The sequence below is a fragment of the Lampetra fluviatilis genome, chromosome 44 (assembly GCF_964198595.1).
Source record: "Lampetra fluviatilis chromosome 44, kcLamFluv1.1, whole genome shotgun sequence".
NCBI classification, from domain to species: Eukaryota; Metazoa; Chordata; class Hyperoartia; order Petromyzontiformes; family Petromyzontidae; genus Lampetra; species Lampetra fluviatilis.
In genome coordinates this window covers 4,243,837-4,270,973 of record NC_136318.1, presented here as the reverse complement: position 1 = coordinate 4,270,973, position 27,137 = coordinate 4,243,837, and the positions used below count along the sequence as shown (strand labels likewise).

General features: G+C 50.8%; 1 protein-coding gene across 1 annotated transcript; it reads left to right on the top strand.

Moving 5' to 3' along the window:
* Positions 1-11,765: 11,765 nt before the first annotated feature.
* LOC144947286 (serine/threonine-protein kinase pim-1-like) lies at positions 11,766-21,572 on the top strand. Its single transcript, XM_078876514.1, has 7 exons — positions 11,766-12,289; positions 13,993-14,102; positions 14,763-14,813; positions 14,981-15,286; positions 15,539-15,695; positions 18,158-18,334; positions 18,605-21,572. Exons 1-7 carry the CDS (start codon positions 12,199-12,201, stop codon positions 18,898-18,900), a joined length of 1,188 nt encoding a protein of 395 aa, XP_078732640.1. The 5' UTR covers positions 11,766-12,198; the 3' UTR covers positions 18,901-21,572.
* The last annotated feature ends 5,565 nt before the right edge of the window (positions 21,573-27,137 follow it).

Genomic DNA, 27,137 nt, shown 5'->3' with positions numbered 1-27,137 from the left:
TGCTAGTTATTAAGAGATGGTGAATCTCAATGGTGTCTCCCATGGTTGAATAAAGGATGCTAGTTATTAAGAGATGGTGAATCTCAATGGTGTCTCCCATGGTTGAATAAAGGATGCTAGTTATTAAGAGATGGTGAATCTCAATGGTGTCTCCCATGGTTGAATAAAGGACGCTAGTTATTAAGAGATGGTGAATCTCAATGGTGTCTCCCACGGTTGAATAAAGGATGCTAGTTATTAAGAGATGGTGAATCTCAATGGTGTCTCCCATGGTTGAATAAAGGACGCTGGTTATTAAGAGATGGTGAATCTCAATGGTGTCTCCCATGGTTGAATAAAGGACGCTAGTTATTAAGAGATGGTGAATCTCAATGGTGTCTCCCATGGTTGAATAAAGGATGCTAGTTATTAAGAGATGGTGAATCTCAATGGTGTCTCCCATGGTTGAATAAAGGACGCTAGTTATTAAGAGATGGTGAATCTCAATGGTGTCTCCCACGGTTGAATAAAGGATGCTAGTTATTAAGAGATGGTGAATCTCAATGGTGTCTCCCATGGTTGAATAAAGGACGCTGGTTATTAAGAGATGGTGAATCTCAATGGTGTCTCCCATGGTTGAATAAAGGACGCTAGTTATTAAGAGATGGTGAATCTCAATGGTGTCTCCCATGGTTGAATAAAGGATGCTAGTTATTAAGAGATGGTGAATCTCAATGGTGTCTCCCATGGTTGAATAAAGGACGCTAGTTATTAAGAGATGGTGAATCTCAATGGTGTCTCCCACGGTTGAATAAAGGATGCTAGTTATTAAGAGATGGTGAATCTCAATGGTGTCTCCCATGGTTGAATAAAGGACGCTGGTTATTAAGAGATGGTGAATCTCAATGGTGTCTCCCATGGTTGAATAAAGGACGCTAGTTATTAAGAGATGGTGAATCTCAATGGTGTCTCCCATGGTTGAATAAAGGACGCTGGTTATTAAGAGATGGTGAATCTCAATGGTGTCTCCCATGGTTGAATAAAGGTCGCTAGTTATTAAGAGATGGTGAATCTCAATGGTGTCTCCCATGGTTGAATAAAGGACGCTGGTTATTAAGAGATGGTGAATCTCAATGGTGTCTCCCATGGTTGAATAAAGGACGCTAGTTATTAAGAGATGGTGAATCTCAATGGTGTCTCCCATGGTTGAATAAAGGTCGCTAGTTATTAAGAGACTGTGAATCTCAATGATGTCTCTCAAGGTTGAATAAAGGACGCTGGTTAATAAGAGGCATTGAATCTCAATGGTGTCTCCCATGGTTGAATAAAGGTCGCTGGTTATTAAGAGACATTGAATCTCAATGGTGTCTCCCATGGCTGAATAAAGGACGCTGGTTATTAAGAGATGGTGAATCTCAATGGTGTCTCCCATGGTTGAATAAAGGACGCTGGTTATTAAGAGACATTGAATCTCAATGGTGTCTCCCATGGTTGAATAAAGGTCGCTAGTTATTAAGAGACATTGAATCTCAGTGGTGTCTCCCATGGCTGAATAAAGGACGCTGGTTATTAAGAGATGGTGAATCTCAATGGTGTCTCCCATGGTTGAATAAAGGTCGCTGGTTATTAAGAGATGGTGAATCTCAATGGTGTCTCCCACGGTTGAATAAAGGTCGCTGGTTATTAAGAGACGGTGAATCTCAATGGTGTCTCCCACGGTTGAATAAAAGTCGCTGGTTATTAAGAGACATTGAATCTCAATGGTGTCTCTCATGGTTAAATACAGGTCGCTGGTTATTAAGAGACATTGAATCTCAGTGACGGTCTCACCCGGTCCATCGTGGCGTCTCTTGGTCACAGCGCACTGAGCGCAGTGCCACGCGTGGCTGCACCAGCGGAGCGCAAACGTCCGACAACGTGCGCATTGTTGGACGTACACAGCACGCTGTGTTTATGTGTACACGGCACACAATGTTTATGTGTACACGGTACACAATGTTTATGTGTACACGGTACACAATGTTTATCTGTACACAATGTTTATGTGTACACCGTACACAATGTTTATGTGTACACGGTACACAATGTTTAAGTACATATCAACACACACACGGTGTTCCCCGGATCTGCCCCTACCCCTCGCCTCTCCCCGTGGGTGCATGGAGGATGGTGGGGGGGGGGGGGTGAGGAGGGGGGATTGGGGGGGGGGATTACGGGGGGGGGGCCCCCAGCCCCCATGGGGTTCGGGGTCACCACATGCTCGTGGTGACGTCACTGCCTACATTTTGGCTGCCGGGGATGGGAAGGCGTCCTCTGGGAGGGTAGCTCGTTCGAATCCAGGGGAGGTTCACGGTTCGAATCAAACGGCCGACCCTGGGTAATACTGCGCGTTTGTTCACCGTAAAACGACGCTTCTGTCTGCTTCGCAGTGGATGTTAAATGTCCCGTGTACCGGCGTCACGGGTTCAAAGTAACGTATTTATATCAATCAGCTCAAGAATCCGGTAAATCACGTGGCTTCGGGGCGACCAGAAGTCACCGTTGCTCGTTACTTCCTTCTCAATTGTCCCACTCCTCTCATCATCAACACCACACTCTCATCCCCAACATCTCGGCCCGGTCATTCCTTCTCTCCCTCATCCTCCCCTTCCTCCTCGCTCCTCCTCCTCCTCTCTCCCTGCTGCTCTTGTTGAAACGAAACTATTTTGTATTTTACCAGGCAAGGCCAACTGAGCTATGTAGCTCTTTTTCAGAAGCCATCTTGCCAAAAATGATAGCCCTACCAAGGGCTTATCATGTGGAAATGTATAGCAACCAAATACTCTGAACGCGTGTTTCCGAACGTGGATAGAAAAACCAGAGGACCTGGGGAAAGATCCACGCGACAACGGGAAGAGATCGAACCCACGACCTCCTGCATACCAGGCGAAGGAAAAAACATCTCGCCACTGTGACGCCCCATCATCACCACGACCACAGAGTTGTATTGAGTTTTCGAGAATATCCGAAATCTATTCATTTAAAATATACACAGCAATCATCGCGAAATGTGGCATGGCCCTCTTTATAAAATAAAAAAAGCCACGAGACTTCGTGACGCTTGCCCTGAGTTTATTTATCGAATGCTTTTTTTACATGTGACTTTTACACAGAGCAGCAGATAGACAATTTAAAATTAACCCGTAAAAACAAAGTTTTTCACTATAAATCCTTTATATGCGTGGCGGCTAGAGTCCTCTCGTCCTCTGGCTTGAGATGGCTGCCACCTATGGGTCAGATGATTGCATGGCACCATTAAGCAATTGGTAATTAAATATAATTTTTTTGTCCTAAAAAGTGTAACATTTTGGAAAACAAATTTCACGAACATTAATTGTCACGCACAACGAGTCTGTGTGGAAAATGTCAGCTCGATTGGATCACGGAAAGTGGGTTAAAAAAACGACCGAAAGATTTGCACGGTCGTAAGCAAGCAAGCAAGCAAGTGCGCAAGTGAACTTAATATAAAGGATTTAAAAAGAACGGGTACTACACTATGACATGACAACAAATGTATGTTAATAGCTTCAAATAGTCAACGAGTCTCCACTTGTTCTCCATCATTGTCAACGCATGCCCTGGAATCTTCTCCAGGTGGTCTCCAGAGCCCGGAGGCACATTTCTTGTGGTATCCTTACAAATTCTCAAAAGTGTTTGAAAAAAGTAAACCCTGTATTTTTTTTTAAAGCTACTTATTTTTTTTCTTCTTGGTTCTTTCGGTAAAGTCACGTAGAAGGGAAATAATACAATAATAATAAAATAACAATATATGCTTTATGTACGTTTTTAAATTTCCCTTCTACGCGACTTTACCGAAAGAACCAAGAAGATGAATCCCTGCAGTCACGAAAGCTTTAAATCGATATTTATTTTTCTTTCCTATATTTTTCACTCCTGTCGTACTTTTGTATTGTTTGTTGTTGCTGCAACCTCCTGACCCGCCCCTACTGGACATCTGTGAAAAAGAGCTTTACAGCTCATCGGATTCCTCCTGCAGTATAAAGATTCCGATTGTTATGTTGAGGCACAACTGGGCCGCTCAACGGACGCGGCGACCCAGCAAGAATCTTCCCGTGATGTCCGTATTGGAGCTCTGCGGAATTCCTTCTCATTCTAACATTATCTCTGTACTCCAGTTATCTGGGACCACAGTTGTTTAATGATCCCAGTTATCTCTGTACCCCAGAGTTTGTAGGACTCAGAGTAGCCAAGTATCCTCGTTCCCTGAGGCCCCAGCACCCCCTTATCTCTGTACCCCAGTACCGAGGGGAGGGTGAGGGGGTGAGGTGTGGGCGGTGGGAGGGGGGTCGCCGCCGTCTTTGTTCTTCAAAGACACAATGAGACCTTTGATGTGAATCTGAACCAGACGCAGAGATCCCACAACCCACACCCCCCAGGCTTCCACCCATATTCATCAGTAGTAACAGCAGCATTAGCAACATCACGATCGTCGTCATCATCATCATCAGCGTCACCAGATCTGGTACCGATATTATGTTGAAAGTTATTGCGAGGATACTGCACAGTTTTCATGGACCTCGGCTGACGCAAAAACATGTCTGGGTTTGCGAAAAGTAGCAACCCTATTCATTCACCCACTCACTCATTCATTCACTCACTCATTCACTCACCCCTTCATTCACTCGACAACACTTATCCAGTGATTTAATCACTCACTCGCTCACCCAGCTCATTCACTCGCTCAACCACTCACCCGCTCAACCACTCACCCGCTCAACCACTCACCCGCTCAACCACTCACCCGCTCAACCACTCACCCGCTCAACCACTCACCCGCTCAACCACTCACCCGCTCAACCACTCACCCGCTCAACCACTCACCCGCTCAACCACTCACCCGCTCAACCACTCACCCGCTCAACCACACACTCACCCGCTCAACCACTCACTCACCCGCTCAACCACTCACTCACCCGCTCAACCACTCACTCACCCGCTCAACCACTCACTCACCCGCTCAACCACTCACTCACCCGCTCAACCACTCACTCACCCGCTCAACCACTCACTCACCCGCTCAACCACTCACTCACCCGCTCAACCACTCACTCACCCGCTCAACCACTCACTCACCCGCTCAACCACTCACCCGCTCATTCCCTCGACCACTCATTAATCCACTCAATCACCCACGAGGCTTTCCACCTGTTCACGTTTTCTGCTTGGAAGAGGCGGGGGGAGGCTCCTAAGTGGCGGCCGAAGGAGATGAGAACCACGCCCGTGAGCGAGCAACCACCTCCGCGGAGATGGAGCGATTATATCATCTGACGGAGACCCGTCAGTCTGTCACGAATGCACCGATGTTAATACATGCACGTGCCCCCCATCCGTTGTTTCAACCACCACCCCGCGAGATGGACTGGAGCTGGGGTGCCAAGTGGATGATGGCAAATCCGGGAGTGTGCTGATGACCACTGCATCGCCGCTATGGAAAACAACAAATGTTAAATTTCAATTTAAAGCTTTTTTCGTGACTGCAGGGATTCATCTTCTTGGTTCTTTCGGTAAAGTCACGTAGAAGGGAAGTAATAAAATAATAAAAATAAAACATAATAAAATAATTCTCACGACGTTTCGGCCACAACGCAAGCAGCCAAGAAAACAGACGTTAACTCCCTCGCCCGATATACAGGCGGTTGTGGGTTCGATCCAGACCCTGACGCCTGTTGTATATTTGGAGTTTGCGTGTCTCTCTCCCCGTGGGCGCGTGCATTTTTATTTCCCTGCACATTTAGAAATCTGCTTTCAGAGTATTTGGTTGCTGTAAATGTCCACATGGCCAGGTCGCTTCTGAAAAAGAGCCAAATGGCTCAGTGGGCCTTACCTGGTAGAATACAATATTTAGTTTATTTTCACGTCCTTTCTCAAACACGTCGGCGATTCTTGTTTCTAATCTGCTTATTTATCTACCCGTGACCTCCTTGCATCCCGCTCTGTCCCACGATATTACTCACGAACTGGTCAGTCGATGTGTATTGTTCGTCTGTGAGACAATGTCAATCTTGAGTTAGTCAAGGGGAAATGTTAATACTGTGGACAATGTTAATCTTTTGGTAATATTAGTCTGGGGACAATGTTAGTTTATGGAAAATGTTCACCTTTGGGGCAATATTAGTCTATGGGAAATGTTCACCTATGGGAAATGTTAGTGAACCAGATTTTATTATTGGTTTTTACCACGCGGTTCGTGAAAAATGCACAAACACGACTTCAGTACAATAGCTCTATTCGAGTCGAGATGCGCCACGTGCCATTTGCATCTGAGTGGTTTATTGTGTTGCTGCTGCTGCTGATGACGATGGGGCGATTAAGGGCTGGGTCCGAATTAGGCGCCACAATGGCCGTGGTCACGTCAGTCATTTACAAATCCTTCAATGCATCCCCTGCGGCGGCGGCGGGGAGAGAGAGAGAGAGGACATTTATCCGTACCATTATTGTGGAGATGGAGCCCGATTTCGAATTGAAATGATTAGTAACTTAATCAGTGGAAAATTGCCAACAGCTTAATACATATGCATTCTTACAGTGGAGGTGCATGGGGCGGCGGGGGCAGTTATGGGACAGAGGGGGCTGTACCACCCTGCCCTGTCCCCTCCATTATTGAGATTCTCCCATGAGGGTGGGGGGAGGCACGGGGGAGAGGCATGGGGGGGGGTGGGGAACACCCAGCACAAACTGGACACCATTATTAATTAATTGTCATCTTCTTCTTGGTTCTTTCGGTAAAGTCACGTAGAAGGGAAGTAATAAAATAATAAAAATAAAACATAATAAAATAATATTATATATAATATTATATTAAAATAAATTTTTATTTTTATTTTATGATATTATATATAATATTATATTAAAATATTTTTTTTTATTATTGTATTACTTCCCTTCTACGTGACTTTACCGAAAGAACCAAGAAGATGAATCCCTGCAGTCACGAAAGCTTTAAATCGAAATTTAATTGTCATCTGTTTACAATTAAGATTTAAAATACATTTAACGTGAGGGACAAAGCGACACAACCCCCCTCTCAATAAAGAAGTCAAACTCCGCTTGTGGATTCTCGCTTTAAAAAAATATATACTATACAGTGTAACCCAAACGTCTTGAGACCCCCCCCCCCCCCACTTAAATTTATAAAAGTTAATCAAGTTTATTTCAAACAAAAATGTATATGCAAAGGACAAAAATGCTAGCGGTCAATTAATTGTGGGTCTCAAGACATCTGATCCACCCTGTACATTAAAACGTTCTTATCTTGTATGTATGTTGAACTTATTTCGCGTCGTACGTAGCCGACCATGCTAATCAAAGGTGCGGGAGATTCTGTAAGATAACTTCAATCGAGGGGGAGTGTTTGGGAGATGCGGTGGTCATTCGGATGTTTGTTTTGAGCATTTTGAAGATGTCACGAACTCGCGTTGTCGCTAAACTAATTAGTTATTTCCTACCCACGTGTTTTTGTGACTTTAATTGAAAGTTATTGTTTTGTTACGTTGCTGCAGGGGCTCTGAAACTGAACCTCATTATGCTTTGTTGCGCTATTATAAACGTTTCAAGTAAAATGAATGCGTAAACAACGATTCAATTAAAGTGGATTCAATTAGCGGCAGCCTCATCGTCAGCCTGAGAGGGGGAGGGGCCGTTTTTGCGTTCCAATGACCAGGAGATAATTTCCTAGTTGTTAACCAAACAACCATAAGTAGTAAATAAAAGTACAATGGCAGTAAGTGCAATGGCTAATACAGACATGTATTCTGGAATTAATCTGTGCGAAATTGTTGACCGTTGCGCGCAGTGGGTGAGGTTTTCCCTCCAGGTTTTTTCCGGTTTGCTTCTCACACGAAGCCAAACTCATTCTGGCCAGGGACCTCCTGAAAATGAGTCTTGAGACTCGGCGTGAGAAAGAACGACTTTATCCGCGGGATGCGGCCGGGTGGTGGTGGGAACGGCCCAACAGCAATCGGAGGTTGACTCAGCCCATCATCCATGCCTCCCTCCGGGGTCGATACAATTGAGTACCACGTGAACAGTGGTTGTCCTATGGATAGACTAGTACCCCCGCCATAGGAACGTGGAATTTTCACCACTGGCTGAGGGCTGTAAAAAAATGTGGATATGAGCACTGGCTCACTGCTCAGTGGAGCGGGAAATCGCTGTGACTGTTGTGACTCCACAAATACGCGACACCAGCAGAAAAGTTCTATAAACTATTTACTATTTGCATTGTTGTGTTATTTTACCAGGTAAGGCCCACTGACTGGGCTATGATAGCTCTATTTCAGAAGCGAACTGGCCACAAGTGATCGCTAAACACAGTGGACATTTACAGAAACCAAATACTCTCAACTCATGTTTCTAATGTGGTAGGAAAAAAACCGGAAGACCCGGAGAAAAATCCACGCCACCACGGGGAGAAAGACACGCAATCTACAAATATACAGCAGGTGTCAGGGTCGTGATCGAACCCACGACCTCCTGTATACCAGGCGAGAGATTTAACATCTAGTTATCGTGATGATGATGAGAGAGACACGCAACTTCAAATACACAGGAGGTGTCACAGACCCTGGATCGAACCCACAACCTCCTGGTATTACAGGCGAGGGGTTTAACATCTCCTAGCAACCGTGATGATGATGATGATGAGAGAGATACGCAAACTTCAAATATACAGCAGGCGTCAGGGTCGGGATTGAACCCACATCCTCCTGTATACCAGGCCAGGAAGTTAACATCTCCTAGCCACCGTAATGATGATGAGAAAGACACGCAAACTTCAAATATACAGCAGCAGGCGTCAGGCTCGGGATTGAACCCACAACCTCCTGTATACCAGGTGAGGTAGTTAACATCTCATGGCCACCGCGGCGCCCCAATTTACCAAGGTAAACCCCCAAGACTCCTTCGGAGGTTCCTGCCACATTGGTTCGTTTGGCCACGAATTAAAAGTTTTAAAGAATGCAGAATGCGTCTGGCTTTGTGTGAGAGAAGTGAACCTACTAACCCGGCTACAAAAACAAACAAAAACAAAAAAACACCACCTCCACGTGTCCGAGAGAAAAACGCTCGAAAAAAACTCCGCACAGACGAATGCAAGAATCCACAACCCGATAGCTATCCGCCTCCTAGCCACGTTCATCCGACACGGGGAGCGATGAGTGTGCGAGACGTTTGTAAATTAGCTGACTTTTACTATTCCGCATTATATAAGACGCACATGTTTTTAAAGTGAAAGTTTGTTGGGGGGTAGGGGGGGATCAGATAATCCGGTGAGACCGGACAGCATGGCATTAATAGTTTAACACGTAAGCTTTTGCTATTTGAGAACGAAACTGGAGGATTTATCTCACAAATCTGACTTTCGCCTGATGATGCCGCTTGTAATTAATGACTGGCGAAACGTCGTGGTCGAATTTGTTAATATTTGTGGGTTTACTCTCCAATACACAACCGGTGTGCCGTACCAAGTACAACGAATCAGCACGTTCTGTTTACGACAACCTTACTAGTTGGCTGTGTCGGTTGGTGGCGGGTTTAACGACACATTTAATATATTTACGCGATCTAAACCCCCCCCCCCAAAAAAAAAACACCTCTTATTATGAATGGAATTAATACATCGACACTGGGGAGACAAAGGCGGCCGGGGGGGGGGTTGGTGCTCGTCACCGGTCGTGTGCCGTTCGCGGCTTTCATCGGTGCCATTCGACAACAGCAAACTTGCCCCAAGCATTCGTTGAGGATCTTTTGTCTTTGCAACTTAATCGATACCAGTGAAACATATCGATTAAGGAGGGGGGGGGGGCTGCGTCTTACTTTCCGGAGCGTCTTATAGTCCTCATAACCTTCACTAAAATGTGCCCGATCTCGACAGGACAAGCCAAGAAGATTTTTTGAGCCTCTTTATAATAAAGAGAGGTTTGGGGGGGGGGGGGTGCAAGTGCGTCTTATAATCCGGTTTAAACACGACCACTCCGGTAATTATTCGTTGATTAATCAGAACTTAATTAGTATGCGACAAATATTGTTCATTTTACACGTCGCTTTTTGCGTAAGTTCGCCTCGACAATTAACAAACGTGAGCCATGATATAATTAGTGGCGAGGAGGGAGGAGGAGGGAGAGAATGTGGAGTGGAGTCATCGGCGACTTTTTCTCCCCCCAAACGCTGCAACTAACTTCACTCTCTCACCCTCCGGTCGGTTTATTTTTAAACCTCGCGTTAGAGTTTAAAAAACATTAAACTACAATAAAGAAACGAGCTCTTGTTGCGAGATTATTGGGGGGGGTAGTCCCCCCTCCTCCTCCTCACCCCAGACTGTCTGGCCGCTACGTGCGGCGCCTACTAACGCCGTGGCTCACCCACACGCGCACACGCGCGCGTATTAATTTACAAGTTGTGTTTATTTTCATTTATTTTACGTTGGCGGAGCGGGGGGAACGGGAGAGGCGTTCAGTTGGAACATTTTTGAGGGAAATTATTATATATTAAAAATGATTATGTTTTAAAATTTTTATTAATGTTTAAAAAAAAACTTCAGTTTTCCGGATTATAAGACGCACCCGAAAAGTAAGCCGCACTACTCCCTCCCCCCCATATATTGTAATTTACAAAGGAATAAAAATGTGCGTCTTATAATCCGGAAGACTGTGCCGTTTTCCCGTCCCCCCATGTCTTCTCAAGCAAATGTGGATGGGGCGCGTCTTATAATCCGGTATAGGTGACAACATATGTAAAACTTTAAACATCTTATTGGGGGGGGTAGTGCGTCTTATTTTCCGGAGCGTCACAATCCGTGTGTTATCAACGAATGTGAGGGGGGGGGGGGGGCGTGGTTGTGTCGTTGGTGAATGTTGATGATGGGGGGGGGGCATTTTGAGTATGGGGGGTCCATGTTGATGATGGGGGTACTGTTCATTTGAGGATGGGGGGGGGTCCATGTTGATGATGGGGGGGCATGTTGAGGATGGGGGGGGTCTATGTTGATTATGGGGGGGGCATTTTGAGTATGGGGGGGTCCATGATGATGATGATGGGTGAGCATGTTGATGGGGGGGTCCATGTTGATGATGGGGGGCATGTTGAGGATGGGGGGCTGTCCATTTGAGGATGGGGGGGTCCATGTTGATGATGGGGGGCATGTTGAGGATGGGGGGGGCATTGATTTGGCGCGCGACTGGCGGCTGTTGGTGTTGTGTTATGGTGGTGGGGGGGGGAGCGTTGCCGAGAAGGGTCACGTGACTCATTTGGCGCCTTTATTTCCATCCCCCCCCCACCTCCGTCCCTCCCCCCCACCTCCGTCCCTCCCCCCGCCGCCATGCGCGTAGCGCGCGCCGCAGCGTTTTGGCGGGAATCCCGAGACCCCCTCCCCTCCCGACACCCCTTGCCCCCCCCCCCACCGCTCACACACACCCACCCCGGCGTTTCTGCCTCTGATTCTGATTGGAGGGTTTGAATAACCCCCGTCGCTGATTGGACGAGGGGCCGTGACTGACGGAGTGCGACGGTTTTTACTGCGAGAAAAATAGCGCCGCGGCTGCTCGAACGCGTCCCGGCCGATTTCAACGGAATAAAAAAAACCGGAAATCTAATTTTCCCGTTAAAATATATTTCTCTCATATTTAACGTGCAATAAAGCGTCGTTGCAGCTCGTTCCCCGGGTAAAAAAAAACCGCGTAATATTTAGTGTTTTCGCCGGGGAAATCCCGAGCTGGCGGAAGGATATTGCGCGGCGTCGAGGCAGTAAAGCGGCGGCGGCGGCAGCGGGCGCGGGGATATCGCGGTGAGGGGCGCGCAGTGCTCAGAGCGGCTTCAGCAGTCGCACAGTGCAGATGTGAGGGCATATCATCTCCTAGCAGCCCCCAATCTCAACGTAACCAAGGCGCCCTTTGGAACACCGTAACCCACCCAAGTCAATCGAACCGACCACCCCACCCCCCACCTCTGTCAACCAAGCCGGGGAGACACTCCTTCGGATACCATCTACTCAAGCGGGGACTACGTAGTCGGGGACCTAATCGCTCCCGCGTCCTCCGCTTCTACTCAACAACGCGGGGACGAGCCTCTGCGTGTTCGGGACCTCCACCCCACGGCTCCACGACGCGACCCCGGGCCTTCAGCGGCGGGGTGTGCCAGGGCGAGCGGGAGTCGGCCCCGCCGAGAATGCTGCTCTCCAAGAAGGCGGCCTCGTTCGCTCACATCTGCCCGCCCGGCGCCGCGGACACCCCCTCGTGCAAGAGCAGCGTGCACACAGGTCCGTCGTAGAGACTCACTCATCATCCCCCCCCCTTCTCCCCCACACAGCTCTTCCACTCCTTGTCCGCTCCCCGAAGCGGGGGTCTTGTCGACCACGCTCTCCCCGAATTCGCTCTCGTATCCATTCGTTCTCAGTGATTGTCCATCTCTGCGTGTCGCTCTCCCCTTTCTCCCTATGTCTGGTCGGATCATCATCTCTTCCACGGCTTCCCCCCGATCATCCGCTCTCTTTGGGGGTCCCCTACCCACACACCCCCGCTATGGTCGTCCGCTCGATGGGGTCCCCCCGTGATCCCCTCCGCCGCGTTTCCTGCCGCTTTGTTTTGTTTTGGTTTTGTTCGTTTCCCGCGCTGTGGGGCGGCACGTGGTGAGTGGGGTTGGGGGCCGTGGTATGGAGAGGCGATTTTTATGGGTTTAGGTTTGTTGTGGTAGGGTTTATTTTATAGGATTGTGGTGGTATGGTTTAATGTATGGGTTTGTAGTGGTAGGGTTTAATGTATGGATTTGTGGTGGTAGGGTTTAATGTATGGGTTTGTGGTGGTAGGGTTTAATGTATGGGTTTGTGGTGGTAGGGTTTAATGTATGGGTTTGTAGTGGTAGGGTTTAATGTATGGGTTTGTGGTGGTAGGGTTTAATGTATGGGTTTGTGGTGGTAGGGTTTAATGTATGGGTTTGTAGTAGCGTTGATAAAATGTTAACTGTTTTTGGGTTTGTGGAAGGGTGTATCGGCTAAGATGTAGGGTTAGTGGTTTCGATGGGTTCGGATTTGAAGTGGGTATGGGGTTTTGATTGCGGGAGTGGGATGTGTGCTTGTTTAGAATGAAGAGTTTGATGCGCTTCGTGTTAATTTTCGTGATTGCGATGTGTACGGGGTTAGGATTGTACGGTTGAGTTGGGGGGTGGTGATGTTCCATTGTAGACATGGGGGGCGTTCGGTAGTGTATGGGATTCACTGTGAATCCCATCTAGAATTCACTGTGAAGTTGAGGTGGTTTATAGAGGGTACTGAGTTTTCTCGATAGGGCTTCCGCTGTAGTTAAGGGATTTTTATGATGCTGTGGGGTTTAAGGGGATTTTCACTGGGGTTGCTGCTCTAATTAGGGGGGTGTGGGTGGCGGGGTCAGTTTCGTGGTTCAATTTGGAGTGGAGGGGGTTGGAGGGTTTAATAGGATTTGGGGGGGGGCGCGCTGCTGTTTTGGTTTAATTATCTTTAATTGCCTCGTGACGTAACCAGGCAACACGAAGTTTAACAACAACAGTGCCACAGATACCCCGCTTAAACACATCGTCATCGGCCGTGATCAGGCCACTGGTGGATTACAGCTTCCACCCGGACTTGATTATGTATTACAACACGGACACCCTGTTTTATATGGTGTCCTCTTCCCAGTGTTATTATTACATCTGGCACCCGCCATCAGCATTCCTTTAACGAGCCTGACTTATGATAAACCCCAGAAGAATTGACATCGAATTCAAGAGCTTCGTTGTGTAAACAAATGGTGATAGATTGTATTATTTGTTTGGCCCTGTGTTTCTCTTTCGATAAGGGATCCCTCAGATAATTAACACGGACCCCCCCCCTCACTATACGGGAGAGGGAAGGGTCTCCCACATTCCCTTATAAAAATAGACCCCCCCCCCCAATCTCCCTCTCGCCGTGGCTGATCTCCCCCCCCCTCTGTGTGTGACCCCCCTCAGGGCGTGGAGAGAGGGAACCCCTGGAGAAGCTTTACCAGGTGGGACCCGTACTGGGCAGCGGCGGCTTCGGCACCGTCTACCAAGGCGTGCGGGCGAGCGACGGCCTACCTGTGAGCAGCACACCACTCTGCAGCACACCACTCTGCAGCCACACCACTCTGCAGCACAGCACTCTGCAGCCACACCACGCATTAGCGCACACGCACCGGCACGCCGCACCGCCGCGGACGAACACTTCACCACCACCATCCATCCATCAACCAACCCCGTGGCACACACCCACACGACACAACGCAAGTGCATCAAGCACACACGCCCCCCAGCTGAACGCGGCGTTAAGATGAGTCATGGCGCGTGTAATTCACCCCCACGCCATCACGCGCAGTGTAATGCAAAACCACTGCCAACACAACGCCATAACAACACCCGTGCACAACGCCACTAACGCAACCACGGCTACTTGCAAATCAAGTGCACAACACCGTCGCTTGGAGGACGCCAACCCATGAGAACCGTTAAATACAAAACAAAACGCCATATCATAGTTTCTAGACACGGCAACAACCCCAACCATCACAACAAACTCATTTGCACACAGCCCATTCGCACCAAATCACAGCGCTCGAGAATTCACTCAGTCTCACCCCCCACTCACCCTAACCCACTCCACATGATCGCTGAGCCCTTAATTGGACGTGATGACGCAGGAGGGCGGGAGTTAATTGCCTTGTGTTTGTTCCTCTACCCCCACCCACCCACCACCCCTGCAGGTCGCAATCAAGCACGTGTCCAAGGAGCGAGTCACCGAGTGGGGGCAACTAGTGAGTACCACAATCTCTGCCCTGAGCCCCCCCCCCCAATCATCCCCTCTGACTACACACAGCCCTAACTTTACAGCAACTCCACCGCGTCTACCATACACATACACCACAGCCCTCCCATCCGCACCCTTGCCCGTAACATCGCGTCGCCTGCACTTCTTCCCCAGCCAAGTGGCGCTCTCGTGCCGCTGGAGGTGATCCTGCTGAAGCGGGTGGGGGGCCCGTACCCCCCCGTGCCCTGCGGCGGTGGAAGCGGAGCGGGGGGCACCGCCTGCGCCGTTCCCCACCACCACAACCACCACGGCAGCCACGGCAACCACCAGCGCGGCGTCATCCGCCTGCTGGATTGGTACGAGCGGGCGGACAGCTTCGTGCTGGTGCTGGAACGCCCCGAGCCGTCGCGCGATCTCTTCGACTACATCACGGAGAGGGGGGCACTGCCCGAGGCGCTGGCTCGGGACTTCTTTAGACAGGTGCGTCGGGCACGGCTTGACGGATCTAGCCAGCCGCTACTCATGCACGACACCGTGATGCCACTACAAACACGCGACGCTGAAAGAACAACGCCTGCAACGATGGTCACTAAATAGTGTTCGGTTTGAATGTTGTTGAATTACTCCTGCGCAATGAAACTCCACATTCTGTGATGTGGTGATTGTAGCGGCCTCTTTAAGTGGCTGGGGCGGCAGTGGTCGTGTGCTAACCCCCATGTGGTGCTGTGCCAGGTGGTGGAGGCGGTGAGACACTGCCACGCGTGCGGCGTCCTGCACCGAGACATTAAGGATGAGAACATCCTGGTGGACCTCAAGACCGGTGAACTCAAACTGATCGACTTTGGCTCCGGGGCGCTGCTCAAGGACACGGTGTACACCGACTTTGACGGTGAGAGGATCACAGCTCGCTTTTAGGCCTCTTGCTGAGTTGGCAAGCCGACCGGCGTGCCAGATCACGCACTCGCCAAGCCTTAAGTCGCACACTAAGCACTCACTCGCATACTAGACTGGTAAGTCACACACACGTTCGTTCAGTAACACTTCAATCCATCGCATGCTCCGACCACAATGCTCGCTCACTCGCATACTGCACGGATTAGTCACGCACTCGCTTCACCAGTCGCATGCTAGCCTGATCAGTCACACGTTCATACACTAGCTCACACGCTCAACTGTGTTCGCCCTCCCAGTAACTCGCGAACTTGCTCGCTCAACAGTCTGCCCACTCTCTCGCTCACAAGAGGCTACTGCTGTGTGATGTTGGCTCGCTTTCACTGCCCGTGAAACGCATTCATTACTAACACACGCGCACTTGTGTTTGGTGGGAGGCTGGGTTTCATTAAAGGCAAGACTCGGAGGCAGCCCCAAGTGTCTATCCTTGGGCTAAACGAAAGGGCGAGGGCTCGCTTTAGCCGCTGTCCTGCGAGTAGCGAATTCCACACATTCCTCGCTCAAGCGCGCGGGGGGCGATGATTGTGTCGGCAGCGTCAGCAGCGAGTCCGCGATGACCTTTTAGAGCCGTGTGCGTCTCTCTCTGTGTGCGTGGCGCGGGGCCAGCTATGCGCAGGCAGACGCAGTTCGCAAGCACGAGAAAAATGTAAACACAGGCGCGGCGAGGTGGCGGGGGTGGGGTAGGCTTAGGGCGGAGGCGGGGAAGGGAAGAGGGGGGTGGTGAGAGGGGAGAACTCGGGGGGTGGGGCTGCACAGAAAGGCTGTGTGATGTGGTCGGGGCTGGGCTGGCCGCCCGTCGCCACCCAACACCCCTGGGGCTGATGACGCTGGCAAGAGTCGGGCCGGGTGGAAAGGGAGGGGATGGGGGGTAGGGAGATCGCTGGGAGATGGTAGAGAGAAATGAGTTGAGAGAAGTCGGGAGAGGAAAATTGAGGGAAGGGAGTTGGAAAAAGATGAGGAACAAGCATGGGGCTGGGGGAAGGGACGTTTTAAGAGAGATGGGAGAGAGGGGGTAAGATTGTTGGAAGAGGGGGAGATGAGTGCGGGAGAGAGGATGGATGTTGAAGCAATGGAAAGACGTAGAAGGGGGGGGGGCGTTAAGAGGGGGTGGAGGGAGAGGGGTTGGGATGTTGTTGAACCCGTTTCTGGAGTGGCGCCACGTCAGCGTGAGTTGCTGGTAGTTTCTACTGCGCGCCTTGACTTTTATTTTATTTAATCCTCGTCGCTATGTAAACACGGGTGCGTCACGCCGCGTGTCGATTTCCTATCCCCACCCCCACCTCCCCACGAATATTTCCTACCTCGCTCGCCTCGCTCGGCCCGCCACGATCCGCCTTATTTGTTTGCCGAAAGGCCGTAATTATAAGCGGGGGCGGCTGTGACGCATGTGTGTGCCCCCTGCTATTGTGAGACGATCGCCACGGTATGACGAGCGTGAATTGCCCGAGCGGTGGTGGCCTTGAGAGCGTGCGCCACGTCCGCACATTTGCGTGTGACGCGTGGCCTCGTCACACAACAGCGACGGTTTCGCCAGCGTCACCATCACCACCACTACCGTTACGCATTCGCTACCAAGGCTGTTGCAACAACCACCACAAACGTCAAGGCTACTGCCAAGACGAAAACGATTAGCAGACACCGATTCGACAATCAACACTCCCGCTTGTCCTACAATAATTATTTACACATCCACCACCGCCTACAGGGAGGACTTTCCCAGAACTATATGGCATTACCCTTATCGTTTAACCTTATTATAACCAGACCCAAAAATCCCGCGCGGTGTGAAGGGCACGGTAATTTCCCAGTTTTCTGCACCGCACGGCGTATTGCGTCGGTGACGGAGCATGCGTGGCAGCTGAGCTGACGTGGCACGCGTGCGTGGGTCGGGCTTTGAGCCACCGGTGAAACGTTGAGGAAGACTGGAGCGAGATTTGCCCATCGCTCATCGTCACCGTTAGTCATGGATTTTGTCCCCCCGCCCCCACCCCCTCTCCTTTCCGAGAAGTATGTGGCTGGCGGGGGGGGAAGGAGGAAATTGCACAACGTGAAAAACCCAGAAAAACTGCTCAATAGCACTCGCCACCACCCCCACTCGCTTCCCGGCAGTGCGCGGACGTGAGTGTCCATTCGCGTGTGTCCGTGTGTGTGCGCGCGCATCCTAAGCTTGTCTGTGTGACTTGTGTGTTTTGATGTCCGAGTGTCTGCGCGTCAGTAAGTGCAGCGCCCCCTAGTGTATTAACTAATATGCCTTCTCGGAAGCTGCAGTTCGTTATGAATGATTTTCCTGGAACATGGGGATGGTGCGCCGCGAGAGCTGCAAAAACGGAAATAAATGTCACGTTTTAAAAAAGTGCAACGTAGTAAACCCCGTGTGCATCTGTCTTGTGTCCCGTGCAGGCACGCGTGTGTACAGCCCCCCCGAGTGGGTGCGCTGCCACCGCTACCACGGCCGCTCGGCCGCCGTGTGGTCCCTGGGTGTGCTGCTCTACGACATGGTGTGCGGGGACATCCCCTTCGAGCACGATGGCGAGATCCTGCGTGCCCATGTCACCTTCCGCAAGCGCGTCTCCCCTGGTGAGGTGGCGCACGGCGCGGGCGGGCGCACGCATGCACACCCACCACTCGTTTGCACCGCCAATACACTTGTCTGCGTAACGACTGATACAACTAGTTAGTGACACACTGGCAATGGAGCCACGATTTAATTTACTGCGAACACAACTTGCAGACGAGGTGTGTGCTGGGCGGCCCCCTCTGCATGAAACGCGCACCGCGCACCGCGTCGGCATCGATTGTAAAACCGCCGCTAACTCTGTCTCCGTGCATCTCTCCTCGCCCATGCAGAGTGCCAGCACCTGATCCGGCGCTGCCTCTCCGTGCGCCCGTCCGATCGCCCGTCGCTGGACGAGCTCCTGCTCCACCCCTGGATGACTCCGGGCATTGGCGGCGGCAGCGGCGTCGGCGGCAGCGTTGGCGGGAGCGTCGCCGCCGTAGGAGGGGCAGGGCCTTCGGGGGGCACGGTGGTGGACCCCTCCGAGACGGCCCTTGGGCCCCCCCCCTCGGAGCTGCGGCGACCATCGCTGGACGAGGACGAGTCTGAGTCTGACGACGCGAGCAGCAGCAGCAAGGAGAGCCTGTGACAGTGATGATGACGACGACGATGTTGACGATGTTACATCATCCAGCAGGGAGAACCCTGAGACAGTCATGTTGCCGAGAGTCTGTCGATGAAGGTCGCCATCGCATCAAGAGGAGAATGTCGCGCGTCCTGAGTTTTTTCGATGAGCAAGGCGGTGCCACAGCTTTGCACGTCATCAAGAATTTGAGTCACGAGCCAGGGATTTCATCCCACGTTGCTGCACCTCATCAAGAATGAATTGACCACAGAAGAGGCATCTTCGCGAGACCGTCAACAATTCCAGTCTGCACGGAGACGCGACGTCGTCACGCATCATCGGGAATTCGTGAGCCCCGAGTCGAGAGACATCGTTAACAATTTGAGTAATGACCCATTGACAGACTCCACATCGTCAAAACCTCATCATGACCCAGAGACTTGGTCCCCTCCCACATCGACAATGTCAATCTGTGACCCTCGGCAGACGTGGGTCGCGTTAAGTTATTGTTTGTGAATTTCACCCTGAAGACTTTTGGCTTTTATTATTTTAATTTCTGTACGACATGAAGGACGCCAACCACCCTCCTAAGACTCAACGGCCGATTTCAAAGCGTCGCCCTGAAGGGCGGGCGAAGATAAGCTAGACATTAATTTAATTTGTGTTATTTTTATATGAGTATTATAATTATTTTTAGTACTACTACTGACTTGTTATTTTCGTGGTGCAATTGCCCATGACCTGCAAGTGCTCGCCGTATAAAACCACCGTGCCTATCGGCTGCTCTGGTGGCACCGTTTTCGGAGTGTGGGGGGGGGGGGGCGGGGGATGCTGAGAGAAGATGGGGGGGGGGGGGTCCTCCTCCCCCCTTACATCACCGCTTCGACAGAATTTTTCAACGGACCGAATAGTGCCCCCTCTCGCCGCTCCCTCGATGGGTTAATTTAATGAACTTTTTAGTAGTGTGAGTAATGAGCGTCGGTTGCCACACTCACGGTTACCGGATGTGTAAGTTATTGCGTTAGTTTCCCCGTCGTTGCTGAGGTTTGTTTTTATCTCGTTGCGTGCGTGAGTGACGTCACCTCGGAATGCCAAAAACCCTGCCTGCGTGGACTTTACGCATCTCGTCTCTCGTTCACCTCCTGACCCTCGCCACACCCCACCGCCCCCCCCCCCTCAAGTCGAGAGGAATCTGCCGGTGGCGGATTGTGGGGTTCGCTCACTGCCTTATACCCCCCTGAACCCCAACAGAATCACCCCCACCCCTTTCTCTTTTACCCCCTCTGCTTCGTCCTTACCCCCAGTTTCTCGTCTCATTCAACCCCTGCCCTCTCCCCCCCTCGGGGTATCTCTCTCTCCTTCCTTCCCTCTCTCTCTACCCATCTCTCTTCCCCATATCTCTCTTGCACCCCCCGCCCCAATCTCGTTATTTCCCTCCCTGTGTCCCATGTTGATGATGCACAACCAATGCAATGGAGGCTGCCGTTCTTGCCTCGTTCTGTTTGCGTAGAATTTGAATTCTCTCGCTGTTGATCTCCGCGAAATGCAACTGTTGCTACCGTAGCTATTGCCGCGTTGCTGGTGTTGATCATTTAACTGCCCCCCCCCCTCTACCGTGGAGGGGGGTGGAGTAATGGAGGGGGTCGCCACCGCCAAATGTTTCGAGTTATTTATTGTTGATGTGACGGTGATGGCCGCGCTATTTATTTTGCGTCGTGGTCGTCTGTCTTGAGTGAAAGGGAGCCCATCCTGAGTTCCCTGCCCCCCACCGCACTGCGGCCCCCCGTGGTGTTTTAAGTTTACAGCTTCCCCCCCCCCCTGTCTACCCCTTCCCAGCACCAGCTGCTTGCCCCCTTGTTCACCTGCTAATCATCCATGTACCCCCATCATCCATGAACCCCCATCATCCATCTACCCCCCCAACCCCTTTGCTTGATGAACCCCCTGCACTCCCACAATCTCAACCCTTAACCCTCCCCCTGTACCCCCACCCCAATTCTGATCCAATCCTAGCTCCCCCCTCCTCTACCACAACCTCTTGGCCCTGACCTCACGACCTCGAATATCATCGGCTAATTGGCTCGAGTCATGTCATAGGTCGAGTGGCCTGTCTCATAGCGTCAACGGACTCCCGGGAACCTGGAGCTTCCCCCTCTGGTGGTTTGGCTTGGGGTGAGGGGGGGTCCCAACCCAAGGGGGGGGCCCATTTTGTTCCTACCCTCAGGGACAACGAATTACGCAACCCTCCCAACTCTCCCTCCCCCTTAGTCCGAGTGTGATTAGAGCGTTGGGTAGGCCACGTAACAATAATAATAATAACGGTGAAGGGGATGATGATACTGGTAAATTGCCTTTCCTTGTGTGTGTGTACATAGTGAGTTGGCAAGAGGGTGGTGGGGGGGGGGTTACTTGTTATGGGGAAAGGAGAATGGATCTGATGCAATTTTAACTTCTATTTATTTCAATCTTCGTCCTCCGCAGTAGCGCGTTTTTTGTAAATAAATTGCGAGGGAGGAGTGGGGGACCCCCATCAATCTCACCGCCACCACCACTGCGATATTTAACCCCCCCCCCACCCCTCCTTTGAGGTCTTAATAATTTGAAGTATTTTGTGTTCTGTGCACACGGCCAGTGCTGCTGCTGTGTACGCGGTTATTTTTTATACGGATTTCAAATAAAGTTGAGCATTTTTTGTATCTGCTTGGTGGTCGACATTGGATTTTTTTTTACTCTTTGATGGAACATCTGGTTTGCACGTGGCGATGCCGTGTATGCACATACTCGCATGTACAGCAGCCGCTACTCTCCACCAAGTGGGCAGTGACTTCACAGCACTTGTGCCAGGCTACGTGCACCTTGGGAGCGTCACGCGAAGTGTGGAATGCTCGCGCTGCTTGCGAGGAGCGTCACGGGACACACCCCAGGTGTTGCGTGTTAACTTCTTTATGGCTGACAGATGCACCACCCGTGCACCACACATGGCATACAACCAACGCAAAGGTCCCCCGTATAGCCTTTCAAAAGGCTTTTGGTGCAAGTGCTGATAGCGAGCAGCCCGTTGAGGCCGTCACGGCACATAAAGGAGTTTGTGTGGCCAGAACCACGTCTGGCCGCTTGATGCTGACGTTTATAAACCAAACTAGTGAAGGCGGAGGTGTCCATGGGGAGGTGTGGGACAGTTTCAAAATGCTGTATTCGTGACTTGGGTCGCCCAGTTCGCAGGCCACGCGCGTGTGTTTATGCACAAATAGATGAACAAAGACTATCACAGCCACACCGACCTCTCCTCATCACCCGGGGTAAATGGGGGGTCGCCAGAGGTCATCGGGGGGTCTCCAGAGGTCATCGGAGGTGGGGGGGGGGAAGAGAGGGTAGCTGGGACGTGATAGTGTCTGGAGAGAGGGGGGGAGGGCATACCCCCTCGATCAGGACCCCTGAATGGTGTCGAGTGTTATAAAGGGTGTGTGTGGGGGTTGCAAAGACCCTGGCCATTCCGCAGTATTGAGAGGGCTGTGATCGTGTAGAGACGGTCTCGTAGCTGTGTGGCAGCCTGGTCATATCCCATCCCCATTGCACAGGGACAATAACGTCTACGGTGGGACTGAGACGTCTCCTTTTAGTTTTTTGTCTGTCGCCTTGTTTTTTTTTCTGTCTGCTTGACAAGACGGTGGACTTTTAATCCTGTCGATGCAAATATTTCACCTGGAGATGGAGCATCTCGTGGGCACGTTCGCACGCAGATACAACACCCGCCCCGCGCCCACCAAGTGGCAGTGACTTCACCACAGCGCTTGTGCCAGGCTAGGTGCACCTTGAGACCGCTATGTAAAATGTGGAAGATTAATTTTTGTCTTTCTCTGTCGATGTATTTTCCCTGTCTCCCTCTCACACACAGCCCCCCCTGCCTGCCTCTCTCTCTCCCTCCTGCGTCTCCCTCTCTCCGCGCCCATAGTGACTCTTTCGCCCTCTAAATCTGTCTCTCTCTGCATCTCACTCTCTCTGCTATCACTCGCGTCACGTGACCCCCGGGGGGCTTTTGTGATTCTCTGTCCGCGTTTGATTCTATTTATAGATCTGGGGGGGGGGGCTGTAACCCCCCCCCCCCTGCGACTCTGTCCGTGACGTCACGGCACGTTTCTACGCACTGCGCTATCAATTCGGCAGACCGAGTTCGATTCCCGTTCCACGGGCCAACATCAACCCCTCCCGGGCCCTCCCCTAGGTCGACTCGGCCTCAACTGAGTAGCTGGTGCGGTGTTGTGCTCCGTCAGCACGGGGAGGCAACGGCTGGTGGACGTCTCTTGCTGCACCATCCCTTCGCGTGCCGGTTTTGGTCTTAATAGGTGCTCGCAAACAACACTTGCCCCACCAGTTTATTAAGGCTATACGGGGGATTTTTTGTCTTTGTGCGTGTGATGGTTATGGATGCGATCTGTGTGTACGTGATGTGTGTGTGCTGTGTGTGCGATGTGTGTGTACGTGATGTGTGTGTGCTGTGTGTGCGATGTGTGTGTACGTGATGTGTGTGTGCTGTGTGTGCGATGTGTGTGTACGTGATGTGTGTGTGCTGTGTGTGCGATGTGTGTGTACGTGATGTGTGTGCGATGTGTGTGTACGTGATGTGTGTGTGATATCTGTATGTATATGTGATCTGTGTGCGTGCGTGATGTGTGTGCGTGATGTGTGTGTGCGTGATGTGTGTGCGTGATGTGTGTGTGCGTGATGTGTGTGTGTGATGTGTGTGTGATGTCTGTATGTATATGTGATCTGTGTGCGTGATGTGTGTGCATGATGTGTGCGTGTGATGTGTTATAGTGTGTGCGTGATGTGTGTGTGCGATGTCTGTATGTGATGCGTGTATGTACGTGTGTGTGATGTGTGTATGTACGTGTGTGATGTGTGTGTGATGTGTGTGTGTGTGTACGTGTGTGATGTGTGTACGTGTGTGTGATGTGTGTGCGTGATGTGTGTATGTACGTGTGTGTGATGTGTGTATATACGTGTGTGTGTGTGTACGTGTGTGTATGTGTGTGATGTGTGTGTGTGATGTGTGCGTATGAGAGACGCGTGTGTGCGCGGCAGATGTCACGCGGAATGCGGGCTGGGTGGATGGGTGTGGTGGGGTTTGCGGTGAGGTGCTTGATGTGGTGTACCGTGCCAGGGTGGGGTGTCTGGTGGGGGGGGGGTATGATGTGTATCGGGCAGTGTGGACCCAGCGCTTGATGTGGTGCACTATTGGGCTGTGTCTGGGAAGGAGGAGGTGTGGTGACGAGGGTTGTGGTTACGTCTGTTAAAGATTACTGCGTCTTTGATGGTATTATTAGCGAAGATGATGACGATTCTAAGTCCATTTAAAGTTTTGGCTCCTTTCATTAACCCGCTTATGGCGACGATGCTGCTGCTGCCGCCGATGTTTATGTTATGATTGGCGATGTTATTACATATTCTTGGTTCTTTCGGTAAAGTCACGTAAATAGAACATATATGAATAGATATGTAAACATTCAATCAAAATAATAATAATACAATTATAAAATAAAAATAATACAAATTTAATAAAAATAATACATTTAAAATAATAAAAGCAAAACACCCACGACGTTTCGATCGCAACGCAATTGTTCGTCATCAGGCTGAGAAAAAAGAGAGGAAAACTGCCGAGGCAGGCGGATTTGAAGGTTTGAAATGGGTGTAGCCCAAGGGTCATAAATGAAGTGGGCGGGGCTAGTGATGTTAATGTGAGAAATTTGCATGTTAATGGCAGATATTATTACACTATGTATGACACTATGTAACACAATGTTTGTTCCTGGGTCGTAAGTGATCTTTTGTAATTGCTTACGCCTAAAAAGTATAGAAATGGCTATTAATCCCCACAAACGTTGCTTTTGTGACCAGGACAGTGGCATTTTGAAATGTATCTTTTTTCCAGAACATTCCAGATACATTTGTTACACGGTGTTATTATTATTAATGTCCCGTCTGTCAATGTTCAGACCGCTGTCTCCCCGACAGACCTGGTCTTCACCTGAGGACGGCTGCTTGCGTTGTGGCCGAAACGTCGTGAGAATTATTTTATTATGTTTTATTTTTATTATTGTATTATTTCCCTTCTACGTGACTTTACCGAAAGAACCAAGAAGATGAATCCCTGCAGTCACGAAAGCTTTAAATCGAAAAAAAATGTAGACGATGTTGATTATAGTTGAAGCCAATCTGCTGTTGACGAATGCTTTGAGGGCTTCTGTCGATTGTGTTTGGTGATGCGCTAGGGGAGGGGCTCCCCCCCTCCCCCCCTCCCCCACACCCCCCCCCTCGTGACGTCACTCGCGCGGGATTCTCGGGATGAAAACATCCTAGTCACGTGGGCGGGCAGCTGGGTGAAGGGGATGCGGTGGTGGTGGGGGGAGGGGAGTTTATTGGGATGCGATGTTGATGTGGCGATGTGGGTTCATGGATCGATGGTGGCTGTGCACGAGGGTGATCTCGGACTGATGGTGATGGCATGGTTAATGTCGGGTGATGATTTGTGGTGATTATGCTGATGTGATGGCAATGTGCGGTGATGTTGATGGTTGATGGTGTTTGGTGTCGTGATGTTGAGTAATTATGTGATCTGATATTGTATTGATTGGTGGTGTGACGGTGATGGGATGTTATGATGATGATGATTATGATGATGATGATGTTGGGTGACGGTAGTGATGTTGGGTGATGGTGGTAAGGTTGGGTTAGGGGGTGATGTGATGTTGGGTGATGGTAGTGATGTTGGGTGATGGTGGTGATGTTGGGTTAGGGGGTGATGTTGGGTTTGGGGGTGATGTTGGGTTTGGGGGTGATGTTGGGTTTGGGGGTGATGTGATGTTGGGTGATGGTGGTGATGTTTGGTTTGGGGGTGATGTTGGGTGATGGTGGTGATGTTGGGTTTGGGGTGATGTTGGGTTTGGGGGTGATGTGATGTTGGGTGATGGTGGTGATGTTGGGTTTGGGGGTGATGTTGGGTGATGGTGGTGATGTTGGGTTTGGGGGTGATGTGGTGTTGGGTGATGGTGGTGATGTTGGATGATGGTGGTGATGGTGGATGATGGTGGTGATGTTGGGTTTGGGGGTGATGTTGGGTGATGGCGTCATATTTGCTGATGTGATGTTCTGCATCGATGGCCTCCTTGTCACGATGGTAACGCAACTGTCCACACCTGACGCTAACCGCGTCTCCATCGCGACGCAATGTGGAGTCACGTGATCACACACAGAGGCAAAGACCCCGCCCTTATTATAGCCCACACAGCCTGTTAGGGCAAGTGCTGTTAGCGAGCACCTCTTCATGCCAGCATGGCACACGAGGGGGGGGGGGGTGAGGGTGGCCAGCACCACCCCCGGCCGCCTTTGTCTCCCCAGTGCTGATGTTTTATACACCGCACTAGGTACTAATTTAAGGCTGAGTCTACCCAGGGGAGGCCCACAAACCGGTTCGGATATCGTTCGCCAGTTATCTTGTGCGTGAGCGGGACTCGAACGCGTCTCACCGGCTTCGTATCGCAAGATGATTCTCACTCGAGGGCCACCGCTCCATACAAAGGCGCTCGCTAACAGCACTTGCCCCAATAGTCTGTTGAAGGCGATTCGGGGGATCTTTGTATATGCATGTGTGTCTAATTACGGCGAGCGGTGGCGCAGTGGTTAGCGCACTGCGCTACGAACACAGCAACCGGCGCTCTATTCCCGGCTAACATTAGTGGCGAAAACCTGAACCGGTCCTGATCCTGACCTTGGTCGAACTCGACTTTCGAATTAGCTCTGTGAAAACAAAGACGGCCGGGCGTGGTCCTGGCCAACACCATCCCTAACATGCGCACCGTCACGTCCGTACTAATAGGTGCTCGCTAACAGCACTTGCCGCAGCAGCCTATGTGGTACACGCTGCATTATGAATGTACTCTTGGGTCGATCAGCTGTTTCTACTCCGGATGTAAAGGCTGCCCCCCCTCCTCCTCCCTCCCCTCATCCCCTTCCTCCCCCTGTCCGTTTAACCCGAGGTGACCTTGGTTCGATCCAACTCTTACCCCCCATCCAACACCCCCTACACACCACACACTCCTCTCCACATTCAGCCGTGCAGCCAGCCGCGTGCACTCCCCTCTGTTTCCTTGAGTCTCATTTCTCCCGGGACCCGGGGCTTCCTATTGACTCGTTTATAGAGGAAGGAGGGAGGGGAAGAGGAGAGAGCGTGCGTGTGTGTGTGTACGGGTGTGTGCGTGTGT